General features: G+C 48.0%; 1 protein-coding gene across 35 annotated transcripts in view; it reads right to left on the bottom strand.

The window, feature by feature from the left end:
• The window catches only part of EPB41 (erythrocyte membrane protein band 4.1), a 95,799-nt gene that overhangs the window by 17,109 nt on the left and 58,328 nt on the right, over positions 1-20,362 (bottom strand). For 7 of the 35 annotated variants that reach the window (XR_010376054.1, XM_064471679.1, XM_064471653.1 and 4 more), the window contains exons 8-18: positions 19,846-19,933; positions 19,125-19,277; positions 18,147-18,244; positions 17,626-17,798; positions 16,428-16,544; positions 14,912-15,076; positions 11,975-12,186; positions 10,113-10,169; positions 9,953-9,997; positions 9,072-9,134; positions 6,000-6,179 (exon numbers count right to left, since the gene is read on the bottom strand). Coding sequence is in view for 34 of the 35 variants with exons in the window: in XM_064471679.1 (XP_064327749.1) it covers positions 6,000-6,179; positions 9,072-9,134; positions 9,953-9,997; positions 10,113-10,169; positions 11,975-12,186; positions 14,912-15,076; positions 16,428-16,544; positions 17,626-17,798; positions 18,147-18,244; positions 19,125-19,277; positions 19,846-19,933 (1,351 nt within the window). In the remaining variant the exon portion in view is untranslated. The remainder of the gene's footprint in view (positions 1-5,999; positions 6,180-9,071; positions 9,135-9,952; positions 9,998-10,112; positions 10,170-11,974; positions 12,187-14,911; positions 15,077-16,427; positions 16,545-17,625; positions 17,799-18,146; positions 18,245-19,124; positions 19,278-19,845; positions 19,934-20,362) is intronic. The other 28 variants (XM_064471673.1, XM_064471682.1, XM_064471670.1 and 25 more) reach the window with 23 other exon arrangements.

Raw genomic sequence — 20,362 nt, 5'->3', positions numbered from 1 at the left:
AGAAATATAAAGTATTTGTTCAGTTTCTTTATACTCTGCAGTGATAATTGTTATATAAATCCCAAAAACGGTCCTGAGCATTCTCAGAATGTAAAGTTTCAAAGCTTTTTTTTTTGCTGATGATAACCAGCCTTATCTCAAGATTAAAAAAAGAGAAGGTGGGAGAGAATGTTTTAATTAAGAAGTTAAAGAATTGAGTTTAAGCGCCCAACAGAGTGCATCTCTCATCACTCTGGGATAAGATACACCAAGCACTATGTTCAACTATTGCTCTGGGCAAAGATTTTCAGACTTCAGGTCCTTTGGAATTTGGTACAGAAACCACAGCTTTGCAAAAGCCACTGGTATGGCTTCAAAGTACTTGTCATCGGTTCAGAAAGAGAGCATGTGGTAACCTCAGCGGTGCTCAAAGCGGCATCACGGCTTTGAAAGGAAGCAGGTGCGTGTTTAAGCTGCTCTTTTCCAGGAAATCTGGACAGAAAATGGACAGAGAGAGACCCGAACAACTCCTGTCCCTTCCCCTCTCTGCGCCAGGCTGGGGAGAACGAAGAGTCCCTGTTTTTCATCACGTCTGCTCCAATTTTGGGAAGGAAATTCAGGCAGGGGATCCCAGCCAGAAGCTTCTTCCATCCTGCACCTTCCGCACAGCACGTGGCACCTCAGCACCCCTCCCCACCTCCGCCACCTCTCCTCTCCAGGGCCCGCCTTCGAGATGAGCCTTCCTAAACGTCACGCTGAGCTCAGCGGAGCTCACACGCGCCCTAGCGCGCGCCCCGCGGGTGCAGGCGCGCCGGCCGCAGGCAGGCTGCCCGCCGACAGCCCTCCTTCGCGCCACGGCACGCCGCTGCGGCCACCCGGTGACCTCTACACTTCCAGCCACTGAAAGAGGAAGACTGTGTATTAAAGGCAGTGTATTAAAAAGGGAAGAATACTTTCCAATGAAAAAATCAGCATCCTCACGAAACAAAGTCCTAAAGGCACAAACTGGTGAACTAATCGGAGCGGGTTACCAGAGTAATCAGAAGGATTCCTGCGAGATTAAAACAAAGGGTTTCACTAGCAACCTAAGTTTCTGAGACAGCATTCAGAGAGCCTCACCCTGTACACTGAGAGCAAGAGAGGCGCTCCAACGGTCCGTGATACACGACGGTCCTTCAGATCAGACAGCACGTGCCATAGTTGCCTGATGTCTTTTTCCTGCAAGATTATCTGCTACCTTCCTAAATAACACTGTTCACACAGACACAGATCTATAAAGGGTTATAAATACATGTATTTATATATATTCACACGTCTTAGTCCCTGTAATAAAGGTCTACTCCTTTCTCTTCTGTGCTGCTGGAGCAGCTGCCAACACTGATGGCACTGGTGGCTGTTCTCAGAAGTAGCTGTGTCTATACCAATGCTCCAGAGAAAGCAACAGAAAGCTCGTCACTACCGAAAGGAGAAGCGGTTGGCTCAGCTCAGCCCCATAATTACTATATACAGAAAAGAAACCCCTTAGACACAAAGTCCCATCTTCCCTCCAGCTCGCCAATCAGTTTTGCTCAGCCCAGCTGGGCAACTCGTCTTGGAGCCTGCGCAGCTCGACCAGGGTAACTGGGGTAAACGTGAGCATCATCCAGACATTTACATTTGTAGGCAATAAACAACGGGCGGCATGCAACGGTTTTGTTAGAGGAGTCAAAACAATCGATGGCTTTAACATTAGAAGCGTGTCCTGATGTGGTAAAGTCAACATGCTAACAGAGATGTACCCAACACCAGGTTACTCCATTCCCGTGACCTAAGCGTCAGTTAGTTCAACACAAATTAAAAAAAAAAACCAAAACACATCTGAAGCGCACAAAGACCACCAGATTCAGAAAAATGATTAATCTATGTTTACAATAAACATTTCCTTGCAATGGGTTTTCTTCCGTAACACAATGCATTTTCTTGGAAACGAGAATAGGGGTGCGAGAGGGAAGCTGCGATGCTTTGCAAAAGGCTTCCCCCACTGGGAAAATGAAGAGTGGCCTGTCCCTGTCTCTAAGTCAACACTAACAGCAGCACTGATAATCAACACTTTTTATTGAAAAGCCAATCTTAGCGCCCCAGAAAAGGAGTGGTTACGGATTAGATTCGGCCGCTTGCTGTAAAGCCTCTTTTGGGCCAGTACCAAATGTTCTTCAGCTTGTGAACATCTTACATTTAAAAGAACAAGCTTAAAGGCAAGTCTTGGCCAATTCCTACGTGAAGCCTACAGGGGCTGAAGAAGCACACGCCTCCTCCCACGTATTTACGCTCCCCGTCTGCCCTCTCAGAGCAATCAGGGGCACGGTTCAGAGAATTTGCTTTAGCACACTAGGAAACGTCAGAATAGACCTGGCAATCCATGACCACTCCTGCCAGGTCCTGGATCACGGCTACACAACAACACACAGCGGGATTAACACGACGGTCGCAGGGTGTCCCCGACCCGGGACAGCGAACTACGGAGACAGGGACGCCCAGGACAAGGAAGATGCAGCAGAGGCTACGGCCAAGAAATTCAGGAGCTTTGGTCTTGAGGTTTCACCATGACCCTGTTGCCACTCAGAGAAAGAGCAGCCACCAAACAGTCAGTGCTATGACCAGGAGAAAGGACATCATAAAGGGAATACGTGGAGAAGGAAAAATGCTAGAGTACAGCTGACACTTTTTGAGTGATTTCTGCTCTTCAGGAATTGGAATAGAAACCTTTGGAAGAGCTTCTTCGCTTGCTTGCCGGGGAAAGGCTGTCTCAGTAGGGATCTCCTGCTTTTTTAGTTTGTCTTCATCCTGTACTAACAGAGGACGTTCCTGTGTCTGCTTTCGTGGTAGAAGATCAAGAAAGACAGAGAGAGATGAACAAAAATGACAGATGAAAAGTGCCCAAAATGACACTTGGAGGTGTGCAAAGCGTTAGGACAGCCTTCCTCTCAACAGAAAAATAAACTGCCCTGGAGAGCAGAGCCGCTGGCGGCTCGGGGCACACCAGCCTTAGAGCTACAAAATCGAGTCCTCTCTGCAGAGCTCGCGAACATCTGGATCACGACCACGCGTGTTTTGTGCCTGCCCTCCCAGAAAAGCATATGCACAAAACCTCCTGAGGTGTTTTGGAATCGCAACGGTTGGGGGAAAAAAAAAGTTTGAGGCATTAGAAGTAGAAATGGCTCCGTACAAAATGTGGTCTCTGACACCTTCCTATTCTACAGTGCCCTTAAAAAATAGCGTTCGGTAAATACCGGTGAACATCCAGCAGCAGCGCAGATACAAAACGCTTTTTCGGAGTTCTCGCGACAGTATCAAAACGTCAATTGGTTTGAAAATTCTACCGGAACAAGTGAAAAATTGTTACATCTCAGAAATCCCGAGCGTGGAACAGGCAGGGTGGCAGGAGGAGTGTTGCAAACTCCTTAAATGTTGCTCCACGTTTTAGCTCTGTTGTTTCTGGTGTCTAAAGAATGTAAAAAACCAGAATGAGCAAATCACCACGTAGGATCATGCAAGGGCTCTAGCGCTTTCGTTGAAGAAAGAAAAGACCGTGGGAAATGTTGTTCAGTAACTCTCCACCCCTTTAGTTTGCCAGACCTGGTCAAACCCAAGAGCACCTAGGAGAGGAAAAACTTGGCTCTAAGCTCTCGCAGTTGAGCTAGCCTCCTTTGATCAGTGCGGTATTTTGGGACTGGTTCTTTGCACACCCCTAAGTGATGAGTATCGGGGAGAAAGTAGCTGGGAGACTGGGCAGCGAAAGAAAATATAAAATGCAAGAGTAACATGATCATTAAAACAAAAAACGGAAAGAAAGACAACATAAAAAGAACAGGGTACAGTTAAACTTTCATAATTGCTTTTCTCTCCGAATACACGGTTATATCTTTCATGCAGCTTTTTCGAACCAGCCATGCACCAAAATAAGCAAAATTGAAAGCTGCAAAAGCTGCAGCAGTGCAAAAGTCCTCTCGGTGTGAGTTATGAAACTACTTCAAGTAGCCAAAAGAAAAAAATGTTATCCAGCAGCTGCTGTTGAGTTTCTGCTTGGTGCCATTGCAATAGCAAAAGTCTGGTTCAGAAGCACATATCAGAACAGCGGCTTTACCTCAAGCCCACCAACCTGTCTCTCAGAAGATAGGACAGTGACTTTCTTGACCTGGACACACAAAGCGTGTTAAGGTTCAGTTGTCTTGCAATAAAACACAAAGGAACAGCAGAAAACCAGCCCCTGGCAGAATACCCTTCGGCCGCTACAACTGGGTGGAGACACCACCACAACAGGAGAAACAGGTTTGCTTTGCATCGTGATTTACCGTCCCTCCGCGCGTGCAGGTGAAGGGAAACACCCTCCCCGGTAGGTGCCTGGCAAAGATGCGTTTCTGGAAGTCCACAGAACGTGTCCACCTCAGAGCAAAGCCACTTCAGAGAGTGAAGTGAAATGGGAATTTCCAGAAAGGCAAGTCCAGGGCTGCCACCAACCCTCGCATGGCTGCGGACCACCGCAGCCTTAGATGGGGAAAGCCCACACCACCCCGCTATCAGGAACGGCAGCGTCCCCCCCCCCCGACCTCACATGCAGTCACCACGCTTGAAATTCCTCCTAACAACCAAGAATATCATTCCTGAACTGTAGTTGTGGAGCCCGAGAGCCGCCGCCCCCCGCCCCGCACATCCATAAGCCACGTGGCACCGTGGGCAGAGCTCCGCTGCCCAAATTCCTGCAGAATTTACACCAAGGCTCAGCATCCAAAAAGGAAAGTCCATCCAAGTGTTAAGCAGGGTAATTCCAAGCGTAACAATCAAGCCCAATCAGTTGATTTTGGGGGGTTTTATTTTTCTAATGGGGGTAAAAAAGGCCTATAAACATCGTGGCTTTTCTCTATGCTTTGAGAAGCCTGTAGCAAACCTGGCTGCGAAAACCCCTTGAACCTGTTCTGATAACCCTCCCTCCACTGCGAGATTATTTCTGTTTAAAAAGTATCTCCCTTGCCATGGTTTGAAGATGAAATACCAGCTTATCTGCAGTGCTGCGGGCAGGAAGGGGAGAAGCCAGGCTTAACCAGGAGAGACTCTACGACTGCTGCCACTGCAGCCAGGATGCAATTTTTCAGTTGTAATGAAAAATCACATTCATTATTTAAGAGTCTTATTACCACAGGCTCTGACTACAATGTTACTCACAAGCTTCAAATCTGAGCTAGGTTCCGCCAATATTAATCAGAGAAGCTCTGTTATCCCAGAAGAAACCAGTTGGCAAGCAGAACTCCGCTGCTCCAACTCGGTTTCTTTGAAAAATTACCTTTTCAAGGACATTAGCAGAGAGACTGTGAATGTGTATGGCTACTAACACACAGACACTGTTCCTGTAAGGAGAAAGATTCCCATCACGTATGAACAGCCCTGCTGTAGCCTGAGGAGTCTTCCTGAAGCCTCCACAGCAGATCAGCACCTGCAGATCCTAATGCAAGACTAAACCCAACGACATACCGGATTAACTGGAGAATGAAGTGACTCTTGGAAACTGATACCATCCTAGAGCTTCTCCACAGGGTTATCTGCAATATTCTCTCCTACATAATAATTCCCTTTAATTTAGGTGTTTGGGTTTGGGGATATTTTTTTTTTTTTCCATATTTTGGGGAGATGCATTCCCTGGCACCAGGAATAAGGCAATCCCCAAAACAGCCATGCGAAGTACACCCTCGCACCACGGGTGACAGCAACACTGGGAAAAGCGGCATCAAAACCAGGTGAAGAGCTCCTACAATTCCTTCGTTCTTTTCTACCACAAAAAAAAAAAAATAATTTAAAACCCCACGGTGTTACGATACTACGCCTAAAGCGCCAATTCTCTCAGAGACTGTTATACATCCTAGAAGTCAATTTTAACTATTAAAATTCAATGCAACCAAAAACTAAGGGGAGCTGAGGCTCGGTCCTAGGCTGCAAAGCTGTCCCTTGGGAGCTGCGCACGAACACCCCCACGCCGCCGAGGTACTCACTCCATCCGCTCCCGTGGGAATCTGCCCGTTGACGTTGAGGGTTCGGAAAGGGGAGTGAGTGGACAAGCGTTTGTCCCATTCACTCGGCCGAGGCTCCGGGACGGACTCCATAAAGTTCTTCTTCAACTCACTGATGTTGGCGTGATGCCTCTTTATTTCTTCTTGGGTCTTATCTAGATCCTATTAGTAAAAGGACAGGGTGAATGAAGAGACACGGAGATGACGCCTGCAATGGCCTACGCTGCCGCATAGCAAAGCTGCGCTCAGCAGAGTTGTTGCCGACTTCCACCAACTGCGCTCACACTGCAAACGCACAAAGGGAACGTCCTCTCTCCTCTTCCCTCTTGTGTTAATGGGGACGAACTGCGATCGGCACGAGTGGGGTCTCCTCCGGGGGCGGGGCGTGCCACCGGTTCGTCCCAAGGCACGCCAAAAGAGATGACAGCTGAGGTGTAATCTCGTGGCTTTTCCCCATATGGGTTTTTTTAAAAATTACAATAATATGGGGTTTTGGGTTATTTAATTTAATGCCTTTAAATTGGGTGGGTTTGCTTTCTTTTCCCTCCGCTAGCCTGAATATTCGTGGGTATAAACACAGTTAATCTTCAAGAAAATATTTTCCCCATTTTATTTATTCTCTTCACACCTATTTCTCTTTCATCCTACCAGGAATTATCTTTGGACCGAGAATAACCCCATTACTTTTTCCCCTTCCCTCTCATCTCATCTCATCCCTCCAGGAGCTACCACAGGAGGTTTTAGACTTCTGAAATGAAGACGAGATGAGAGCCCTTTAAAAAAAAATCAAACGGAGAATTTACTCTATGCCGGATCAATCCGGAAACTTCTGCTAAAACGGTTCGTCTGGAGAAAGCCAGATTTCTACTCCGTGATGCCAGTTTACAGCATAAATGCACAGACTTCAAGGCAAGTCAGCTCTCCTCAACTTGTTTAAAAATAGCTTTTCCTTGCAAGCAAACGAGAGTTTGTTGAAAACAAAGCTTTTGCATAAAATAGGCATAAGCCAAACAACAGCTTTTGTGGACAGTGCCAAAAAGCAGCAAGCCTCACCCGTTAGAAAGGGGGGAAATAAGGTCAGTAAAAGCATCACTGCGAAATGTCACCGGTTTTGTGCTTTTAGTTGGTACTGGGCCCGTTGGCTTCAGAAGACGGGAGAGCAAATGCACGCCCAGAGGAGGGTCCCCCCACAACCACATGCGCCCCTGCAGCTCACCCAGGGCACCGCGCCCTCCCGCCGCAGGGCTGTAAGCCCCAAGTGCCTCACTAACCACGTCTGTCCTTTTTGGCACGGTTCTGGGGGGGGAAAAGCCAGTTTTGGCCTCTGTCCTGGATGAAAGCACAAGGCAAGTGCCTGCTAGTTAGGGGGGGGAAAAAAAAAAGCACAACTAAGTCTGCTGAGGGCTCCAGGTAAAGCCCTGCCCAGGTCCATGAGCCCTGCAGCTTCTCCTGGTTTAGAGAAGAGAGAAAGACCACCTTGGCTATCCACCACTGCGTGAGGGCTGGTCCTGGGCGGGTTGGCAGCGGAGCTAAAGCCACAAGGAGCTACGTGGAGCCACAACAGGTCGTGAAAGCATCTGGAGGAACAAGCTCGCCAAGCTTTTCCTCCCGTGTTGCCCTTTTTGTAAGACCACGGAGCGCGGGTTATCGAGCACGGAGCGATAAAAGGCTTTCAATAAAACCAAGCGGCAGCTTCGGCAGCGTGAGGTCTGCTGGAAAAACATCTGATCTGCCAAATGCATGGATTAAAAAAGACAAAAAAAAAAAAAGGAATAAAGGGGGTGAGCTGCTGGGGTCAGCCCTTTTCTAGGGGAGGGCTGGAGCACCTGCAACAGAACTGGTGGGGAGGGCAGCGGAGAGGGAAGGGGCTGGAGAAGAGGCTGGGTGCCAGAGCCAAGTATTGCACTAACAGGAAAAAGGGGTTTAGAAGCAATGAAAAAAAGCTCTGTTTGGGGTTGGGGAGATGGAGATGCTCGAGCTGGGCAAAAGAAAGCGACAGCCGCAGTCTTCGCAGTGCTCCAGCGGCGGCTCAACCCTGCCCGTCGTGCTGCAGACCCTCCACTCGTGGCCGAAAGCTTAAGTTGTAGCAGTCAAAAAAAAAAAACATATTTAAAAAACGCTAAAACACCCAAAAGCTGCAAAACTTTTAAAATCGAGGTTAGGAGAAGGCAGTTAGTACACTTCGCTTGCAAGAGATACCAACAGGGAAACCCTACCAGCTGCTGGTGCTGCAATTTTGAGTAGAAACACATAACACAGAGTATCAGAAGCCACAAAACGTCTTCCATAACACAGTGTATTTAAAAAAATAATAAATATATGATTGGCACGGTCTGTTCTGAGACCACGCTCGGGCAAAACCAAGTGTAAAGGGCTCCCAAAGCCGAAGGGAACAGCGTACCCCGTGGGACGAAGCAGCTTCTCGCCCGCTCGCCAGCCTCCCGTGGCCATCGAGCCCCCGCATCAGCTCCAGCGGGACCAGGCACCGATGCAGGATGGGGCCCGGGGGGGCGTTACAGACGCTGCAAGGCAAGCGAGCAGCGGGACGAGGATCGCGACACGGCAAGCGTCGTTGCAACCCCGTCAGCAACGTCCGAAAGGAGGGCTCGCTCCTGTCTGAAGCCATGTGGACATCGCGGTGGCCCGAACGCCACGGAGGTGACAATTTCGCCTGCAGCTTATCCTGGTTTTTGCATTTTCATAGACTGTCTTTTCCCCCAGGAAAACAATTTATTTCAAGCAAGGAAAAACTTGTAAATGAGCCCTCCCCGCCAGGATTCATGCTGCTGTGAGCACCCAGCGGGTCCAAGAGCAGACCTGGGCTCTGCCAATCATATATTTTGGGTAAGTATGAGAGAATGAAAGTCAGAAGAGGTAGAAGGAAGAATGTTGACTGTCACCATGCAAAAGCGTATCTAAAGAAAACAAAAAAGGTCTTTCATGCAACAGCATGCAAAAACAAAGGCAGCGGCAGAAGAGGAAGAAAAAAGTTCAGCGCAGATGCAGAAGGTCTAGGGCAAACGCAACTGAAAAAAGCTTCAAGTTCATACAAACCTCCAACATTAAATTGCTATGCCTGATATAAATGTTTTCACCATCTAGCCTCTTTGATCTTTTCTGTGAAAATGAAAGAAAAGGGGGAAACAAAAAAAAAAAAAAAGAAAAGCACAAAAAATTAAAATGTTGTTCTTGCGGGATTGACAAATTGGCAAATTAAAAAAGTTAACTCAAGGTCGGGAGCGCAGCGCTGTGCCAGCGTGGGGCGGGGACCCGGCCGCAGGGACGCCGCCGTGGGGCCACCACCAGGAAATGGGGGTTCTTGCTCATGGAGAATGGGGAAATGCAATGAGTCCTTTAAAGAGACAGCTCCCGGGGGTTCGTCGGCTTTTGCCTCGATTTGCGCCGCTCGCCACAAAGAGACAGTTCACCAATTTTCTGTGGAAGCCTTGCACGAAGTTCATGTTGCCAACAGTGACACGCGCCCGAGGCTGCACTGCCTGGTGTAACTTTTACGAGCTCTCAGTGTGCGCAGTAACTGTGTCTTTACCACCTTTCCCATCGTGGATATGTCCCCTATTATTTAATCAATACCAAAAAAACATGATACTTTTTTTTTTCCATTTCCTGGAATGCACACTTTAGAGTTTTCTTTGTTTTCTAACTAGATTTGTTACAGAGAAGATAAAATTTTATAAATCAAACCAAGCGTGTTTCTCTTGAACGTTCATCGTGCGTAATTTTCGCAGTCAGACTGTCTGCGGGACAAAAAGCTACTAATTTAAAAATCAAATATTTGATAGTCGCAGTTTAGGAAAAAAAACCCCAAAAACCCAACGCAAAGCGCATGAAGAAATTGGAGCACTGTCTTTTTAAACAGGTTACAGATGCATGAATGATATGGCAAATTTGTTTGGGGAGAGCGTAAAATGGCTAACCTTCCTCATTCTTATCAGCTCTTCCTCTTTTTCTGCAGGCTGCTGCTGTTGGGCAGTGATAAAAAAAAAAAAGTTGTTGGTTCATTTCACTATGTTGAACCTCACTGTATAACCTTAGAAAAAAAAAAGTGAGCAACCTAACTGAATTATTAGCACAAACCTGGGGCTGGTCACCATTCGTGGTGGGTACTGTGACCTCAATGTGCGTTTTCCTCACCTACATTTAAGAAATAAATTGGTAAAAACATTTCTTGTTAGTAGACTTGTTTCAAGAGACCATTTAGTTTCAAAACACAGCTGCATAAGGTTGGTTTTGAAATGCTGGGTTGAACATGCAAAAACCAACATGCAGACCTCCGGAAAGAGTTAATGACACCGCAGCTCTCTGACAGTCTGTTAGTCAACAGCGCATTTACGATGACTCCTTCAGCTTGAGAATTATTGGCATTGAAAACCAGTGCTCTCTAGTGCTTCAGGAGAAGGGCTTCCCACTTGCATTAGCTTTGCCAGGCAATGTTTTCAAATTTCATTTGCAGCTGAATCTCCCAGGGAAACCCTTCCCCAAAGCAACATGCTCAAATTAACACAGAACACCTCAAAAATCAGAAAATTATTTGTTACGCTGTTGTTATACCACGTAACGAACAGGTATTACGGTCACAGAGTCAGTGGGAAGAGGCCTCGCTGTAAAATCAAACCTAACGTCGCAAATGAAGTTCTTTGCCGTCCATAAGCAGAGAGCCAAGACTGTCTTAACACTTTAAGGAAAGTATTTTAGGGAAACTGAATTGCCAAATACTCTAAAGGCGAGAGAAGTGTTAAAAGAAGTGATGCAGCTACATTTCAGCAACAGGGTAAATTTGGCAAGTTCAAATCCACAATTTCCTCCCACACCTACATTTAAAGGGGGGAAAAAAGAAGTGTTTAAGTGTTTGGGAAAAAAACCCTGTAATAAGTGAGGTGGGATGAATAAAATTTACTTGTTCTCAGTTTAGCGCTAGGGCGGGTGAGCAGCCGTGCAGGGACAGCGCTGCAGGAACTCTGCCATGGTGCACACTCCAGAGTGCCATCCTGAAGATCTCTTCAGCGTTTTCTTTTAAAAATTACGGGTCACACAGCAACCGTCCTTTCTTCACTCCCATCTCCCAACCTTAATTAACAGTGATCTCCCCTGGAGTATGTGGTACAAGACCCACTGCGTGATATATTATAGCAAAAATGTGGCTCCAGTAATGCTGAGAACAGCTAAATATTCAGAGTAATGAGAACATTGTATCTTGAGGCATACACCTCTGCTGCCACGCTGGAAGGTCTCAGTCAGTCAGATTTGCAGGATATTAAGGACACTGTAATACGAACAATAATTTCTCACATTATTTTCGCTGACGAGAACAATGCGCACAGATCAACACGAACAGGGGTCTCAGACATTTGTAAAAAACTCAAATAACATTTTAAAAAAACTTCATTTAAACCAGAAAACCCCCCCAAGGTCTCAACAGTGCCCCTCTCAACCAAAGCTTTAGTTCAGTCTGCAGAAGCACATTAACAGCTCTCCCAGAGAAAGCCTATCAATGTCAAAAACATTTGCGTGCCGATGCAGGGCTGCGGACCAGATCCGTCCCACTGATTTCTCTGGAATTGCTCCTGCTGTGGTACCAGGAATCGGCAGAGGCAGCTCAGCAATGGGTGAGCTCTGAATTCAACTACCATGAACTTCTGTGCAATTCTTGCCAGCTTTTTTTTTTTTAACCATATATCAGCAAGTTGCACTTAGTCTGAGCGCAACCACTAAAACCCAGCCGCCCCAGACCTCCTCCTTCCCCGCAGTTGGAGGGTCAGGGCTGGGATTTCCCTGGGACCCAGAGCCCCTGTACCTCACTCCCACCCGATGCCTGGAATAAACCCCTGGCTGCCCGGGAGGGGAGATGCACAGAGCTGTCGCTCTGGGGCGGCTTCTAGAGCCAATGCTCCAGCCCGGCAAAGCGCAGCCTCCTCCAAAGGGACTCCGCTCTGACCTACCTTTGATGCATCGCCTGGCTCTGGCTTGGCTTTCTCCGGTGGGATTTCTTCACGCCTCACATCGGGTTTCACTGTTTCCTTTTCTACTTTAGAGGCAGCGACCATGTCTTTTGTGTCGGGCTTAGCTAGGCCTGGTTCTGCAGCGTGGCTCTGAGCGATGGCCGGGGCAGAGGAGGGCCGGGGACTCCTCTCGGGGGTTATCACGGCCACTGCTGAGGATGGGGGAGAGACAGACAGGGACACAGGTCAGAGCAAGCAACGCTTCTAAAGCGCCAGGAAAAGTCTTTCCAAATTACAGTGCTGTCATTGAAAAAGAAAGGGAGGAGGAGGAGGGGGAAAAAACGGAAAAGAAATAAAGATGTTGAGCAAAGCGGCTTGTGCATTTAGTACGGGAAAGTTGTGATTATTTTCCTTATGGTTTAAATAAAATAAAACAAAACCCCACAACAGATGGTTTATAAAAAGCAAGCTTGCACTCTGCAGAGAAGCCACACCAGAAAGGTGAATCTGTTTTTGACACTGTGCCATCGATTTCTGGGTCCTTCCCACACAACAGACACAGAAGTCCATCCCAATGCAGCCGTTAAAACAGAAACACTTATAGCTGTGGTGAGTTCTTGACTCTTTGGCATCTCCTCAACCAGAAATGGATGGTTTCTGGAAGGGCAACACAGGCTTTCCCCCTTCTCCCCAGTCTTTTCAGCAATTCAGAGGAACAAAAAAAAATAACAAGTGTTGCTCTATAAAACTTTACAGCAACTTCCAGGTGGGTTTCAAAGCAGGCTGAGGCTGCGTGTCCGAGATGGATATCTCCTGCTGCAGATACCCAGCATCTCCAGATCAGTGACAGTGCAGAAATGAACAGCATGCTGCCAAAAAAATCATCATTCCAGAGAAGGATGACAGTCTTAAATACCAGCACTGGGTACACACAAAATCAACTGCCTACTCATTCCTTGGATTCCTGATTTCCCAGACAGTTCCACTCCCTGAAAAGCCTGACACCTCCGAAACACTCACGCCAGTACAGTGCGACAAAGCAAGGCCCAGTTAATTCCCTGTGTGTACCTACAGACGCGATAAGCTACCTGGTTCTCCTGGTGTTGGTTTTAATAGCCATTCCACTAAAAATATACCTAGTCACCTGAAAATATTTCCTTGACGTGGTCTCATACTCCTGAAGTCAGTTTTTGCAGCAAGGGTCACACTGTGTAACCTACCCCAGCCAACACTGGGTTACCAGTGTCTGTCCAGCTGCTCAAAGGCACCGGAAAATTTGGTGTTAAAAAAGCAATTGTAATTTTAAGTAACTCCTCAGTAAGAATTCCTGTTTGACTGAAAAGATAACTGCGTCTCATCCGTGTGCATAAAACGTGTACAGAATTAAGTACCCACGTGGCCAAAAGCAGACATGGTGGAGGGGCAAAGAACCACCTGAATTTTCAGGCACTGAAATTACGCTTTTATGACAAACTCCTAGACAACACGCCTTGCTGAGAATCCACACTAAGACCCCAAACCACCACCGCCACCTCCATTACCTCCCCCCACCCGCACTTCAGCACGGCAGTTCATTTCTGTGAGCCAGACACTGCGTCATCCTTTCCGAAGGATAACCGGTGCCGTGTCCCGGTGTCATTTATGCCGCAGAAGCGGTGACAGCCGCCGGGGAGGCCGTACGGAGAGACGGTGAGATGGCAGGGACAGTCAGGACTGGGAGGATGCTGGGTGTGCAAAGCCGTCGTGGTGGTACCTGGCTCCTGCGGGACCGGCTCTACTCTCATCACCACCATTTTTCCTTCCTCCTCCTCTTCAACTGGGCTTATCTCAACACTGCCAAGAGCACGTTTGGCTAAAAAAGTTATGCAGGTGTTAAAATGCCACCTTGAAGATCAAATCGCAGAGGAAATACTGCCATCAGTAAATCCGCAGGGCACCCCTCTTTAGGGACTCCTGCTTCTCTCGCAGCATTTCAGAGCATCAAGACACATGGGAAAAATAATAAAAGATCCTAGGCTCTCCTTTTGATATCCAGCAAGGAGGTCTGCGCTCTCCAGAACTGCATTATTTTAACTATATTTTCTTGATTTACTACCTTTGGCTATTATGACACATGACGATTCAAACACAGTAAAAAGCGCTGCTCCAAAATATGAGATTTAAAATACCAGTCACCACCACCCTGGCCAAGAAAACTGTCCCTGCTAGGAACAAAAGTGCCAAGAGGAAGAAAAAGTGCAGGAGGTGAACGAGAAGGGGCAGCTGCAGCAGGAGACCCCTGGGTGTGCTCGTGTCTGACACTGGCTGCTGTCCGCTCTGCTGCAGCCCGGCCCGTGGAATAGCCTCAAGTCGAACAATTTATGAATATTTTATGAAGCACAGGGGCTGGTTTGGCATTTTTCAAAACATTCAAGGAAACGGGTGAAGTTCCCAGTTACCTCCCTCCACAGCTTCAATCTCCTCTGCCTGCAATGACTAACCAACTCTGGTTTTAATTATAATTAGGGTGTATCTGTCTGCAACAGTGAAGTTGCTCTGAAAAAAAACCCAAAACCTATATAGGGAAGAAGCTGGCTCCCTAGTGAAGAAAAAAAGCAGAGCGTAGGTGACCTCCAGCAGCCCCAGATCACACAACCTGATTTTCAGGCACCGCACGCTCCCACAGCTCAGGGGAACCAACCTTACAAGAAGGGACGGTAACGGAGGAGCGTTAAAAGGCCACTGCACGCTCATTTCAACATACAGGCACACAGCCAAGCCACGGCATGGCACCTCCTCATCTCCCCCCAATAAAGCAGCGCTCGCGTATCGCACTTGCAAAGCCGAGTGTGATTTTAATGGCAACAAACACCACCGCAAACGATGCAACCTCTGGCCTACAGCACTGCATCACTTCAACCCAGCAGGTCAGCCCACGGGCGGCCGTGGGAGCCGTACCGATGCCAAACGCCGCTGCAGCTGTACCTGACCATGGCTGCAACGGCTCCGGTAACTTTGGCTCAGCAATGGGAACCTCCTCTGCCTTCTCCTCCTCCTCCTCTTCCTCCTCTGCAATGGGTTTCATTTCAAAAGTTTCAAGAGCGTGTTTGGCTAGAAAGAGGTCTGCATGCATTAATAGAGTGGTTGGAGAACCGTGTGGACACACGACAGTCACCACAGCAGAGGAAACAGTGAGAGGAGATCCCTCTCCAAGGCAGCGGCTGAGAACAGCAACGGGGTTTTCAAACCAGGCAGCTTAATAGTAATTTTTAACCGTGCAATCACTCATCAGTTTTTCTAGCGCTGCCAGGCCCAAAAGGGTATTGGATGAGAGGGGGAAAAACAACACAAATAAGCTTTGCAGGCTTCTTGCCAGGTCAGGGATAGGTGGGGACGTGCAAATGGCTGCCAAGCGCGGTGCTAGGACAGGCTCTGCCTGCAAAGTCTGGGGAGATGCAGGTGCTGGCTGGTAAAAATCCATGAAAAACACACGCAGGCTCCTCTAGATAAAAACCTATATAAAAACTAGCAGCTTTAATTAAATGTACTTGAGTGATAAACTTCAAATCTAAAAACTAAGAACAGACAGCCATCTAGCCTCGTGTCTTAGAAGTTAATTCTCCACCTTCTGTTTTTACAGCATCAGGCTTTCCCTGGCAGGCGACGCTGACTAGGGAGAATTCAAGGCAAGATAGTGGTGGGGAGAGAGTCTGCCACGTTACTTTATGAGAGCTTGGTCTAGATTTCATACCGGAAAAACAGTGATGTCAAAAGCGTGCTGTACAAAAATTCAGGGTGGAAGAAGGGAAGTGCAGCAGCACACGGTGCACTTGCATATGAAATACCTCCAGCCCTAATGCACAACAAACATTCGCTATTTAAGTGATGAAGACTGCAAATATTTGACACCACCGCTGCTGTGATATGCTTATTAGTATTCAAATATGCTGTTGTACCTACACACCTCTTAGGGGCATTAATATTTATTAACGGTACTTTTCTGAAGAGAAATACAAGGCTCCGTGTAGCAAAATGGGCAGCATTTCTCAAACCACCAAAGAAAAACCCAACCCAGAACAGGATTTAAAAAATGGCAAGCGGGTCCCGGGCTGAAGAATTTCAGAAGCTTTACGAGAAGTTTCAGGATCAAACTTTAAAGTTTTCTAATCCACATTTACAAAAAAAACCCCTCAAATTTAATAAGGAGACAGGTCTCAAGTGCCAGCACAACCTAAACTTTTTCCCCACCTCCCCGCAAGAATTACGGTCTAACAAGGTGCAAGGTGGAAAATTTAATGGGTTTCCCAGAGCCGGGGCTCGGCCGGGCTGTCTGTCCTCCGACCGCCAGACTCTTCTTGCAAAGAAACAAAAAAGAAAGCTGCCAGATTTGGTGAAACTTGGAGTTGTCAGGAACAAGCATGTGAAGGATAGGAAAGGCGCTGCAGAAGAGTTGTAGCCACCACCACAGCTATACCTGGCTTTTCTTGGATCTGATCCACGGGTTTTGGTTCGGGAACCTCAACCGCCACCACCTCCTCCTGCTTCTCTTCCTCTAAGGCTCTGAACTCAACTTTTTGAGTCGCGCGTTTAGCTGAGGAAACGGGGCACACGTTAACAACTGCCCACACGGCAGATGGAGAAAAGCTGAAGACTTCAACGGGGACAGAAGCGTTACATTCACAGGCTGCTCTTTTCCAAGCTCTGACATTTGGGTGCGGGATTGCAGCAGGGATTTCTCTACTCATCCAGGATCGTAACGGTCTACAGGGCATAGCCGAGGGGCAACCAAGAGCGCTGGCCCCCTCGCCGCCGTGCATCGTGCCTGGGTAACCTCGCGCACCCAGACTGCAGGCAAGCGGGCACTTTGTTTTGCTGCGGTACAGAGCTCAGACCAAGCAGCCCTTTCCCTCCCGGCTCCGAGGCATGAAGCCCGGGCTCAGGGTGTCGCTGAGCCCTGTAAACCCATGCCAAGACCAGGGGCAGCCTGGCTGCTGCTGGCCACGGGGCCCTGGGGCAGCCCTGCTCCCTCCCAGGTTGCAGCACAACCTTGGGGCTCAAAGCAACACTGCTCTCGCTTCATCAGGTGCCCTTGGTGCAAAGGGATGCTCCCCTCAGCCCTGGATCCTAATTTTACAAGCACCCCATGATCTAGATGAAGGGAAGCAAACTTAGGCACTCCCCACTCCATCCTCGCCTCCTCTAGCCTGCTGCTATCCAGCTCTTTTAAAAATGTGAGGGACGTGCCCACCTGATCCATGTGCCACCAACTTCAACATTCGCTTTAACAGTCACTGAAGAGGTTTCACAGTTGTGGCAAAATATATCTCCGTGAAGGAAAACTATATAATTTAGGAAGCTACATTAAACAAAACAAATCCTAGAATAGCTTAATTCCTGATTTACTAAAAGGAAAATGCGTTGAGATTGAATGAGGAAATATCTTTACACCCAGAATTTTGCCATAAGCCTTCAGCACCCACCTACAATCCTTTCTGTCAATCAGTTCTTGCTAGTACCGCTATCGGTTTGCATTTTATATCCAGGCCGTGTATTAAAGTGAGAAGTAATGTGTGGTTTTTTTTTTAAAGCAGGGAATTTAGGTGGTATTTAAGGAGTATTTCAGCATCCTACTGAATCCAGCCACAGGGAGGGAAGAGGCACCGGACACTCACCTCCGTCGAGGCTCCTGGAGGCTCGCTTACTTGCCGTCCGCTCGAACTGGGGAGCAGGTCGGTCGATCAAGGCACTCGCCTGCCTCGTCTGTGCCTGCGTCCGGCCGCTGTAGCGGAACTTGGAGCCCAGCGCCAGGAACCTGCTCTTCGGGATGGCCTCGGTGGAAGTCAGCCTGAAAACCACACGCACAATTTAAAAATCATACCTCCAGATCTAGGAAGCGGCAGGCGAAGAGAAATTAAAATACAAATTAAAGAAGTCTCTGCATACGCTTGATTAACAAAACAACGTGCGCTAACAACAAGCCTCACATCCACATAAGCCAGAAGACCTCTGTCTTACGCATCTTACGAAGCAGAAGCCGCCTAGAAATTTATTGCAATATAAGCATTTAACATCTCTGCAACCACTTCACTCCAATTTTAGTGAAACACCAAGGAACGCTGAAGGAGTGCTTGTTTTCAGCACCTAACCTAAAACATTAGTTACTCAGGGTGAGCCTACCATTTCGAAAACCCACCTGAAAAACGTGTGATGTTCAACACATACTTTCCACAGCTTCTTCGCTGCCCGGTAACTTGGTAGCTTGAACCCAATTGTACTTTCATACTGTTCTTGCTGCAGAAAATATAAGTTATTTAGGTATAGCAAGGCATAAATGTGGCAGGAGTCCAGCTCCCAGCCCATCAACCTGTTCTGCTGTGGCACAAACTGCTGGTCTAGCCCAAGAGCAGCTGAACTCACTCCATGACATGCAGGAGGAGCTCGGGTCCGAGAAAATACAGGGCTTGCCCACAAGGCCAGGCATCTCTCAGGATGCACCAGGATGTGCAGAGGGTTTTGCAGCCATTCAGACTCATTTACCTCCCCATCATTCTGCCCAGCTGCGGGACAGGGTCGAAAATTGACCTCCCTGCAAGGCTGGGTCATGGCATTCAAAGCAGGAGGAAGGAGGAGAGGAGTAAAGAGGCAGAAGCCCATTGTAGCCTCTCTCCCCACCGTGTTTCCAGCAGCCAGGCTGCTCTGGGGATCCCTCTGTTCACAAGAGGCAGCGTCAAGGCAGCTGCCCCCTGCCCGTGGCAGCCTAAATGAAAAGGTATGCCCCTGTGGCTTTTTTAACACTTTTTTAAAGTGAGACAAAGAGCCTTTGTGCTGCCCTGTTTCCAGAAAAGGAGTTAGTCCTCTCCCAGTCTCAAGCGTGAGCTTCCCACAGCTTTCCTCTGGATGCTGGGAATACCACGCAGTGCCAGGAGGTGGTGCTGGATGACACGTTGTTTAAATTGTCACCCGCTGTTTTACGGCTTCAGCAAGGTCAGCGGGCTCTACCTGAAGAGCTGAACTTAATACCAAGCCAAGATCAGAAACCCAAGAGAGTGTAAAATGCTCGTTCAGAGAAAAGCTTGCTCCCTCCCGCCACTTTGTTTCAGTGAAGCATACCCGTTGGTGGTCACCAGAAAGCAATTAAAGACGACACGAGCACAAGAGAGTCCGAACGTACCTCCCCTGGCCGGATCTTAATAAAGAAGCCGCTGCGTTTGTAGGAAATCTTCAGGACTTTGGGCCAAGGGAAGCGGTTGATTCTCAGTTTATCTTTGTAAACAAGAAGGCCACTGGAACAGACTCCCAGAGTGATATCCACCCCTTCCAAGTCCTAGGAAAGAAGATGAGGGCTTAAGCAGTGTCAAAGTTAAAAATTTCAGGTCAATGTCCTCCAAATTACCCCTTTGGCCTTCCTCCGAGGCTCTCCTGAACTCATCTCCCCACCACCCAGACATCAGCTTCTAGCTCCTTATGCAGCCGGGGCCAGGCTTGCTTTTCCTTCACGTTCCTCTTTACAACCTCCTCCCTTCTGCAGATCCCTCCTGCGATGCTGTTTGCTCAAAGGGCTGGCCTAGAATCTACCCTGCATTCCTCTGAGCAGAGTAGCTCACCTTGCCAGGCCAGAGCCTTGCTCTAAGTTCCTCAGGACCTGTCTACATCAGTAGCTTTGTAAAGCTTCCTGTAATATAGAAATAAGCAGTCGGGAAGAATCACTTCTCTTACAACACTTGCAACAGTGCTTGAGGCATTTCTGTTGTGTGTCTGTTTCTGGACCAGTAACCAGCTTCCTCCCTATATCTTTCAAAAGGAGCCTCCTGAAATAGATGAAGTTGCTCCTGCAAGGGAAGGATAATCAAATCACAAAAGCCACAGGCAGGTGCACACACACAGATTCTCACCTTGGCTTGGTGAAGGTCGACTCCATACATAGAGAGCTTTTTTGCATTCTCAAGAAATTCCAGATCTGCTTGGGCTGGAGTCATGGATCTGGGGAAAAAGAGAAAGGGCTTGGCATTCCCCTAACTGTTGCTTTTAGGAGGGAACAGGTCAGACTTCACAAAACCATTTAAACGTTAGATTTTCCTTTGCTTTCAACACAGATGTGTGCCCAGATGAAGAATTATTAAACTGCTCCGAATGCACAAATCTGTGCTTTGAGACACCCCCAGAACACAGATACACCGCATTTCTGTGGCGCTGTACGGACCCCCGACAAGAAAGCAAGTTATCCAGCGAGGAAGTGCGTTATGGGGTCCAAAACTTGATTCAGTGGAAGAAACACCAATTCAGCTGAAGGCAGAGGGTGACGGGTCCTGTCCTCCCAGACCTCCTGCCTCCGGCGCCCCCCAAACCCAGCTTTGTTCTCCAAACCAAACGCAAGGACAGCTGAGACCACTCGGCAGCGATTCCTACTGG

This window comes from Phalacrocorax carbo, chromosome 22 (genome assembly GCF_963921805.1).
Source record: "Phalacrocorax carbo chromosome 22, bPhaCar2.1, whole genome shotgun sequence".
Lineage (NCBI taxonomy): Eukaryota > Metazoa > Chordata > Aves > Suliformes > Phalacrocoracidae > Phalacrocorax > Phalacrocorax carbo.
The sequence above is the reverse complement of the archived record's forward strand: the minus strand, read 5'-3'. Positions and strand labels throughout refer to the sequence as shown.